Genomic DNA, 10,646 nt, shown 5'->3' on the forward strand with positions numbered 1-10,646 from the left:
TTCATTTCCCTGAGCAAGGCTCGAGACTTGACTGACTGGTCGCCTCCTCCGACCGTTTGTTTTTTCCAGCCAAGGCTCTGGTTCACACTGGTTGGTATGGTGCAATGGGGTACCGATAAGCAGATTTAAGACTTGTTCCAAGGCTGCCCGAGGTCTGAGCTGCTGGAACACAACAGACGGCCTCATGTGATGGTCTATATGTGGCACAGCCCGTAGTAGAAATGGGTTATGGGTTAAAGGTCAGAGGAAACAGTGAACCTGATCCATCTGAATGTCTGTCATCTGCCAAGTTTGTTTAGCACACACGCTCTAAGTTTACAAACAGCTCTTTGTACAAACACACACACACAAAATCAGACGTACACACTTGCATGCAAACACACTCACAGTTCCTCCTTCCTTTTTTCTACCTTAAACCCCCGGCTTTCCGACGTACACCATATAAAGGCTCAAGGTTGAGCTATGACTAACACACACACACACACACACACACACACACAGACACACACACACGCACACTTACATACTGTATTACAGTGTCCCACTCTTACATAAACACAGATGCCTTGAAGTCTCAGCGCAGCCTTTTCCTCAACGTACACACAGTAATGGGAAACTTTGAGACAGCCATTGACCGAGTCGGACACAACCGAGCCGCAGACAGGAAGAGGATCCCGGCTCTGACATCACAAGTTTACAGCAGGAGAAAACAGAGAGGGAATTCAAAGGTGACAAAGAAACTCTTTGGGCTTTTACTGAGAGCAAATTTCAGGACAAGAGCACTTAACAGTTTTTAACAGTCTACGCGTCACTTAGAATGGAGGCTCGGTGAGTGCAAAATAAGTGGCTTTGTGTCCAAGCAACCAATTAGGGAAGCAAGCGGAGGAATTCATCAACAGCAAGAGGTCTTAACAAACTCAACGAGGGGGTTCCATGTAGACAATTGTCTCTTTTAATGAGTTTCTGGGTCCCCCCCCTACCCCACGAAACAGTATGGAAACAGAAAATATCTGTTGTTGTTGGTACTTCCGTCCATGTTTACTCATTTTGACATCATCTTATAATGGTTCAGTCTGGTTCCTAAATTCATGTTTGCATGAAGCTAAGAAAACCTAACATGCCCAGATGTATTGGCTGGTGACTTGACTTACAAGATAAAATCACATTTCCCAGCCTTCAACTCAAGGAAAATTCAATGACTGACAGACTGAGGAGAACTTTACTATTCCTATGGGGAAATTATTTTTACATGCTATGACAAATAGAGAAATGAACCCAATGGCAGATGCCTTCAGGAGCTAGTGGATGTTGGACATCTTGCTTAAGGACGCCTACAGGGAATCTCATGCCTAAGATCGACCTTGCAGGACGTTGTGGCTTGGAGACGACCTCTCAGGCTACAATGCCACATAAAGACATGGAGTATTTGCACAGTTCTGTATGGCAATATAAACTATTTTAGGACTAAGAGTGTTTGATTCCGACTGGATTGGTATAGACAGGAACGTGTGTGTCCCAAATAGGAGCCTTTCTGTGTGGAGTTTACACGTTCTCCCCGTGCTCACATGGGGTTTCCTCCACCTACCATCAGTAAGGACCCCCACCAAAAACATGCACACATGACCAGTGATGGACACTTGTTACCAGGTCCCCGGGCGCGTTGACAAATGCTGCCCACTGCTCCTGGCCCCCCAGAGGAAGGACAAGCCAGGATGGGAGAAATGCAGAGGCCACATTTTACTGGCCACCACCCCAAAAAAGCGTGTGTGTGTGTGTGTGTGTGTGTGTGTGTGTGTGTGTGTGTGTGTGTGTGTGTGTGTGTGTGTGTGTGTGTGTGTGTGTATGCATGTGTTGTAGTGCGGTCATGTGACAAATAAAGATTCATAAGATTCATTCATTCTCTGTGTACATCTACTGCCGGGTGAAGCAGATACCAGTGGGGAAAGATTACAAACCAACACACACTATGTATAAAAGCGCACACATGTAAAGAAGTGCTTTACAGGTGTTCACAGATCAGGAAACATAACATCTGCCTCAGTTTCCTCCTGCTGCTCCGAAGGTCCAATGAAAGGATCAGAGGACGTTAGCACCATGCCATGCATGGCAGCGTGCGGCTCAATTTAATTACAATAGATCAACCGTGCGCTAATTGAGCTTCCTCATACAATGGCACAGTTCTCATTTTGCTGAATGCACCATGTGTAATTAATCAAAACAAATACACAGCTCGGGGTAATATCAGGGGGATGATGCACTCACTCGGGCAAATGTATACCCAACATATTTCATGTCAAGGTAGGAGGGAAAAAGAGGCGTTGTAAACACATTTTAAAATGTACCCAGAGATTGTGCTTTTCGTGGCATCTGTCAACGAGAGTGACGATGTCAGGCCTAGTTGAAGCATCTGTTTGCCTGTATATACACGTGTGACAGTCAAGTTAACAGTGTATCACATGTAGGAAAAGTTTAGAGTTGTCAATTCAGTTCAGGCAGTTGTTTTTTTTGTCGCTGACATCTGTTACGGAAAAAGACAAAAAACAGATCTTCATGGAGACTGCTCCGGCATCCCTCCTGGCTGTGGCATGTGAAACATGAGCCGGGCACCGCCGAGCGCTCCTGCCTCGCGCTTCTGACAAGAGGAGCAACAACGACAACGATGCGCGGGGAAGGAAATCCTAAACACCGAGACGCAGCTGGGGCAGCGCTGGCTGACGGGCAGACGCGTCCTCCGGTTCACTTCGGGGGACGAACCGGGGACACGCTGGGACAACTGAGGCCCCGCAGCAGCAGAGAGGGAAAGGTTTTATGTGAACTCTGTCTTCGCATTTTACATCAGCTTCTTAGATTATTTGAATTGGTTCTTTTTAATAAAAAAACAAGACCGGTCAAGTACTGATGGAGGCTTTGTCCATCTTCCCACCACAGTTCTCCAAAGTGATATGATGAAAGACATTTAATTACTCTGTATATTTTACTCGGCATATTGTAAACAGGTTCACCCCACAGTGAATTAAAGGTCAAGGGTGCTTTTACTGCGGTGAGAGTCTTGTTTAATGCGCTGTTGGATAAGTGGGGGCCCCAGCCCTGCGTGGTTCCTTTAAGTCCCCGGCACTTGGTCTGTCAGAGGAGAACATACACCACCAGCCGTGACCTCATTCCTTTTCCACTGTTTATACATGATGGTGCATATTGCCAGTAGCGCACAGTACAGAACATACGTGGAAAGGTGCTTCAAAAGCCGTGCAGTGTTGTCTTTGAGTCCCTTCTTTCAGTGACTTTCTAGTTCCTTCGCAAAACGTTTTGGGGCACAATTTCTTATTCGACAAAGCATTACCACCTTCACCCACACGACAGCATTTATCAGTTCCCAGGTCTTTTCCAGGAGCACCCGGCGTGAAACATGACAAAATGACGACAATAAAAACGTGGTGGCACGTCGAAAAGCTTTCACGTAAGAAAACAGCACCAAGCGAATAGGCAATAAAACTTTTACATAGCTAAAAACGCCAATTATCCCCTGCCGTTTTGGATAAATTGAATTTGGAACCCGAGTCAGCATGATCGTTTAATCAGGAGAGACTTTGCTGAGATGAACAGAAGACCCCATGTTGGGATGATGTTTGGCACATGTACCACATGACTGCAGAATAAGTACCTGCATGGAGTTAACTGGCAAATGAATCAAGGGGGCGTTAGTGTGAGCTGATCATCACTCAATATAAACATTTTAAAGAAAGTGGAAATCTATAAAATTGTCTGTGTTCAATGGATTATACAACAACAACAACATCACTCACATGGGCCCCACAGACTTACTGTACTGTCTGTAGAATACTGTACTGCATACTGTATCACTGTTCTGGGATACTGCATACTGCGCTGTATTGCGGTTCTGTTCGGTGTTACTGTATTGCTGTGCCGTACTGTTGTATACTGTGCTGTATATCTCCATACACACTTTACTCACATGCACTTTACTGCACATATCTGTATATACAAATAGCCTATCCCATACATAACTCGACTCCTTTCACTTCTATTTTGTACGCCCACTGAGTCTTATTTTATTTTAATTTATTTTGTATTATTTTTTATTATATTTTATATTATTCTATTCACTCACTGCGTTACGTTTTAGGAATCAGTTCGTTTCAGTTAGTTCGCTAGGTAGAAAATAGGTTCGCTATTATGTTCGGTTTAGAACTTATTGTGCATAATCTCCCGGTGCCTTGCAAAGACCTTTCACTGCATATATGTATGGAAGTATGTCTACGTATGTGACGAATAAACCTCTTGAATCTTGAATCTTGGACAAATTCCCAGCTTTTCAACAGCCGACTTTATCCTTGTCTTCACGTTAAGACGGCCAGTTCCATTTCTCAAAAGTTTTCCTTCTTTGGGTCAAGTCATTTGTTTTTTCTTGGTCGCTTGAGTTGGTGGGGATATTTTCCATCTGGGGGTGCTGTTATTTCTATGGAATCTTCATCCATATATACAATTTAGTGACCCCCCCCAACTAGCTACACTGTTCTATCAAAAACCAGCAGGTAAAGGCGGACCCCGCCACACAACAACGACACCAACACAGAGGAGCAGGCGCGAACACATTTCTTATGAAGTGTTGGCTTAAACAAAAACAAAAAAAAGTATCAAATATGGGGTTTTTGGGGGTTTTTTTTTCTACATAACAATCTCGCGGATTACCGCTTTAAAACAGCAGCATGGAACGCGACTAAGCGGCAACGACAACAAGTAATTGAAATGGGAAAACTCACATAAAAGCGTGGTAGATGAACGCCCATCCTCGGGGTCTCTCCAGCACGTTGTACAAGCAGTTCTGAAACTTTCGGTAGCGCTTGCTGGAGACGGGCGTGTTCGCCCGGGGTCCGGGGGGCCCGGGCAGCGGGGTGCCCAGCAGCCCGGTGCGGTGCGACGGGGGCGGCGAGGGCGCGGCGAGAGCGACGAACTCCACCCGCCGCTCGTCGCTCGGAGTCGGCGGCACCAGCATCCTGATGCCGCCGTTGTTGGACGGACTTCCTAACATGCCGACGCTGGGGAAGAGAGCTGTGTTTCACTGGCGCTCAGAGCAGAAAATGAAAAGAATAAAGTTTGAACCGAGTCATTGTCCGGGTTTGTCGGTTATGATCTGAATGGCCTCGGCGGGATGAACCCCCATCCCCGCTGTCTGAAACCTGTTCGAGGACTTGAATGAAAAGTTTATCTGTAGATCAGGTCCCGACCGCAGACGAATTCAAAGCGACGCGCGACAGTCGGACAGGTCGGAGTCGAAGCGTGAGCCGCAAAGCGCATCGTTGAAACGTTAATGCTTGGAAGTTATTAGTGCGGAGGGAATGAGACACAGAGCAACACATTAAGAAAACAAACAAAACGAAACAAAAAAAAAACAACTTCCAATCAATCTGATCATAAATTGCAGATTGAATGCAATCGCAGTGGGACGACTACGAATTGGTCGGGTAGAAGTAACAACTGCAATCCATGTTGAAAATGCACTTTTCCCCCCCAACATGCAGTTGTCGAATCCTGCAGAAAGACAAGGCAGAAGTTAAACAGACGACTGGACATCAACCGACAGCCCGAGCCTAAATTAATTTTTCCCTGCATCGAGAATTGTCATTTAAATCGAAGTAGTTTTGTCTGTTTATGTTCTTGGATGCCGCTCCCGGTGCCGCTCTCATCCGCGCCCCCCCGCTCCGTGCGCGTCTCCAGCTCTGGCGGGGTGGAGCGCAGGAGTGTCGGAGTCCATCGGTGTGATGTCAGGAGGCTGGGGTGGAGGTGCTGGTGAAAACCTGCCACTGCAACCTACAGCCGGCGGAAGACAGCGGGACAAAAGCGTCGGACTGGGACAGCCGAGTGGCCTTGACTCTTTACGCATCGTTGTTTATGAAAAGTTCTTTACTGGAAGCTCAGGTGAGGCATGTCAACACAGCTTGGATAAATGTGCTCACTGTACAAGAAAACGCTCAACAAACCTTTTAAACGCAGACAGATAAGAACTCTTAAAGCGTTAGTTTTAAGAGATTGACCTCGCAGGACAATCGATGACCTCCATGTCATTTCAGTTCTCCACCAGATTGTCTGGTGTTCGCTGACTGGACTCTGATTCTCTGCCTGATCCCCTGGACCCTGATTCTCTGCCTGTTCCCTGCCAGATAAGTTTGCCTTTGCTGACTGATCTCCTGCATTTAACCTCTGCCTGTTTTTTTTTTTTTTTCTGTTTTTTTTAATAAAAACTTCTTGTGGACTTCTTACCTGATTGTTTTTGCGTTGCACTTATGGTTTCACATCCGATCTCAGAGTCACTGAGGGTAACACAAGGGTGTCAACGATAAGGCCTGCGGCCCGTATTAGGGCCCGTAGGAGGAAAAATAAATATTTTTGTATAATTTCATGAAGTATTCACATTTGAGTTAATTACATGTGTAGTCGTACAGATACAGCTGAGTTAATTACAGTTTGGGTCACTAAAATGTTTGAGGAAATCTTGTTGGTTAAATGAAACTGTAATAAGCTTCACAGGTTCTGTAGATACTGTAGCTTATCTAATATTGACGAGACGGCGTGTATCCTTTTAGTAGCTTTATTCCAACAACTCGACCCCTGGAGGTCAGGTTATACTCTGGCACGTTGCATGAATGGTCCGTCACCTTTTGTGTTCCCCATTAGGTGCACAATAGTTCCACCCAGATCTCTCCACAGAAACAAAACCCACACAATTGAAAGCAAGTTTAAAGGAAATTTTTTTTTTTCTGCTTGATCCCAACTTAAAGTGCCAATCTCAAAGATTTTAATTTAAATGTCTGTTAAGTCGCTTTTGCGGAATGAGATCATATGAAGGTGATAGCACCTATGGCCCAGTGTTGAAAGCCCTTACATTTGCAGTATTCTGAGTATTAAGAACCGGGTGTCTGTGGCGACGCGGCCATGCATTCATGTTTGCTGGCGACCTCGAATTGTAAGACCAGGTGCTAACTACCAACTGACTGGGAAGTGAGGTCCAAAAAACGCACCTACAATTACTTATTTTTGCCATAGGTGCTGCCAAAAAAAACGACATGAAAATCTTTGTGATTGCCACTATAATAAGCTAAGAAGAGCGTCTAAGTGGGCTGCATTGGTCATGAATAGCGTTTTAACAAAAAGTTACCCCGGCCCGCATAGAATCGCATTTCGACCGATCCGGCCGGTGACCCAAGATGACTTTAGCCGATTCACATAACACGCGGTCTGTATTGGTCCGGGTGAGGTAACACACATCATCACCCTAACTTATGTGTTCTGGCTAATGTGGCACTTGATTTAAAATGTCACTCCTGTCTTTCTTTACTGTGGCACAGAGTGTGAAACCAAGGCTACAAGGCCCGGGACACAAGAGACAGGTGCAAGGAGAGGAGGGGGGTAGACTGGCTGACCGGTCACCTCACTGGTCTAATATTTCTAAATCTATGACTCTGACTCTCAGGAGGATGGTGGTAATGACACACATACAGTAGTATGTGTGTCATTACCACCAGCCTCCTGTGGAGGCTGGTGGTTCTGTGGAAATGTAACCTGTTGACAGTGTTGGAAAAAGTAGTGGAAAGCCACACTCAAGTAAAAGTACACATCTCTTACCAAAAACTGACAAAGTGACTCATTAAAATACTACACGAGTAAAAGCCTTAAAGTAGCTGATATTAAATATACTTAAGTATCAAAAATAATATAGTATTAAATGCACTTAGGTATCAAAAGTAAATGCTGGGGTGGGGGTTGCTCTGATTTTATTCTGGTTGCCAATATTTCCTTATTTTTTTGGTAATAATAACAGGCACTTCAATCCGTAAGACGTATCATTCAGTCTGACATAAGAAAACATTTGTTGTAAACATGGCCACGGTTGTTTCAGTCTCCATCAGTCGTAGCAGGTGCAGGTGCGGCAGCATCACTGCTGCAGGAGGCCGCTGCTGTGGTCCTCGCTTTCCGACACGCTGCTCTCAATGCTGCAAAAACAACACTTAACACAGGCAGGGTTGCCAGGTCTTCGTGACAACCCCAGCCACCGCCCAACCCACGGACCAAAAATTTGACTTTAAAGATTTACAGTCGAGGAATAAGTAGCGTATGTTGAGAATGTGTGTCCCCCGCCCGTACAGTCGCTTCAGGGAACACGCTGGGGCATGGAGTGAGTAGGGGAATGTGGGCCCCCTGAAGCTGGAAGCTCCTTAAAGCCACAAATCTCCACATTATTCACACGGACTTGTCACTTCCTTTACATAACTTAACCCTTGATCCTTTATCATAAATTCTCAAGGTTATTATAGAGTAAATATAAGAGTAACGTTAACTTATTAGGCCACTCCAACTCTATGCATATGCTCACTAAATCTGCCACTATGAAGTGGACAAAATGCTGGATCTCATCGATACCCTCAGATATAGGACCGCCCTCCTTTACGCCGTACAACTTTAAGAGAATTGTCACGATGCCGTCTGGTGAACCCAAATCCAGGACACAAACGGAGGTTCAGGAGTAGGTGCTCGGATCAAAGCTTTATTGAAGAACAGGCGGGGGGGTCAAAACCAGTGGAACGGTCAAAAGGCAAACTTAAGGGCACGGAATCGGCGGGCAACCAGGGTCCAGGGAAACAGTCAAAGAATCGGGGTCCAGGAACAGGAGGGGAATCGACACAAGTGGATATGACAGAATACCACACAGCGACCTAACAAAGACAGAGAGAATGGGGAACACGTTAAATACAAGGAGTGACGAGGAAGGTGAAGACAGGTGGCGAGATTGCTGATTGGGGACGGGTACCGTATGCAGCGGCAGGGATGTGGAACCAGAGACAGACAGAGGGAGCTGGAGAGAGACAGAATAACAAAAAACAAGCACAGGGCAGGAGCCAGACGATCCCTCGATCCAGCTTCAACCGGATCGGTGATGTCAGTGTGATACCAAGCGGCTGACAGGTGTATCAACCATGCCTTGTAGATGTTGATGCTACAAAGGAATAACTGGCTCTGTAGCTGTCTGGGGTAGCCCTGGCCTGTCCGCCTGCCCGCCTGCCCGCCTGCTCGCCCGCCTGTCTGACGTTGTCTCCTGAATGTCAACACAGCAACCTCCTGGCTGCCAACTATGGGACACTCCCACTACGGGCCTTTTTGTGCCACCTGTCCTCACCCCTTTGCCACTTCTCTATCTTTAATTCCACCCCTCCTCCCTCCATCGCTCTCTTTCCTAAGCCGCGCCCTCTCCGTCTCCCGGGCCGGCCGAATGAGAGGAGAGAAGCTGTTGATGGACCGGTTTGCGCTGGCATTGACCTCAGGGATTTGCATCAAAGTTTTACTGGGGACAACCATGCAAATCCCTCCCCCCCGCAAACCTCCACCCCCCACCCACTCAAACCCCGACACCCCACTCCACCCCCGCCAAATCCTGTGGTAGCGCCGCCCCAGCGCAGCCTCCACCCAGCGATCAACACTTGGATCTGAGCAGCACGGTATCTGAGGCGGCTCCCTGGACTCCTGACGACGCGCAACAGCTGAGCAAGGTCACAAATACACTGGCGAACGGAAAGCACATCGTCAAACATACAAGGCTGCAAAGACTCAAACATGAAGTGTAATGCTTACGAACGCACACACACACATTCACAGACACATTTCCAGTAGCACTAAACCCTTTTGTCTGAGGGTGGATGTACAAAGAATGGGACGACTCACAGTGGTCAGTGGGGTCAGACTTTTGGAAGTATTTCTCGTGTTGCTCGGCTCCTGCTTTCCCCCTTTCTTATGGTTTTGTTTTTTCAAAATTGTTGCATTTTTTTTCTATTCACTGCACTCCTATCAGAGTTCATTCACGCCCCACAGAGCCCACTGAGCACCGGGAGTCGACAGCCACTCAGGGAATCTATGGGAACTTAAAAATACCCACATCAGCACTTGTGCACTACACGCAGTACAGTACAAATCCACTCCGGCCGACCCCCAGCAACCTTTTATTTCTGCTGCGTACTCTGAGCTTTACTTACGGCTCTTAATGGCTTTCCCAGTTTGCCTTTTTTTAATCTGTTTTCTTCTCCCCCTTTTAATCGGTCTTTTGTCCTCCTTCGCCCAGATTTTTTGCATAATGGGAAACATTGGAGGAGGAGGACGAGGAGGGCAGGGGGAAGCCGCAGATTAATTTGTTGATCCATCGTTTGGTGCGTTGAGAGTCATGTTGTTGCGATCGCTCAGCCATAGTCTTTGGAGAGACGAGGTGACATTGTGTCATCGCCTTTTGAACACAAATAGGTTTGGACCAGGATCTCCTCTGAGCTGCGCTCTCTAACCAGCACGGAGCCTACAGCCGACGTGAGAGTTTTTGACCCATTGTAGAGTATTCTAGAGTAATTCCCATGGTGACAACGAGAGAACCCAGAAACGGTGAATGGCCAGCCTCTCTGAACCAGGAAATTACATTTGTCTGGTTGGTGACCCCACCCATGGGCCCATTCCGGATCAGTCAAAAGGGTTTTTGTGCCACCATTTTCTCTCTTTACAGTCATGACTAAGCAGGCCTTTGCCATGAGCGTGTTGCCTTTTATTTTTACTGAAAAAAAAAAAGCTGGAGGGGTGGAGGGCATTGCAGTCCGATGAAG

The 10,646-nt window shown here is 46.6% G+C and overlaps 1 protein-coding gene across 2 annotated transcripts in view; it reads right to left on the reverse strand.

Annotated features, from left to right (window-relative positions):
* Positions 1–5,670, reverse strand: part of kcnq4 (potassium voltage-gated channel subfamily Q member 4) — a 46,908-nt gene extending 41,238 nt beyond the window's left edge. For both annotated transcript variants that reach the window (XM_080006535.1, XM_080006534.1), the window contains exon 1: positions 4,779–5,670. In XM_080006535.1, the coding sequence (XP_079862661.1) occupies positions 4,779–5,047 (269 nt within the window). In that variant the 5' untranslated portion in view covers positions 5,048–5,670. The remainder of the gene's footprint in view (positions 1–4,778) is intronic.
* Between the last annotated feature and the right edge of the window lie 4,976 nt (positions 5,671–10,646).

This window comes from Zeus faber, assembly GCF_960531495.2.
Source record: "Zeus faber genome assembly, chromosome: 1".
NCBI classification, from domain to species: Eukaryota; Metazoa; Chordata; class Actinopteri; order Zeiformes; family Zeidae; genus Zeus; species Zeus faber.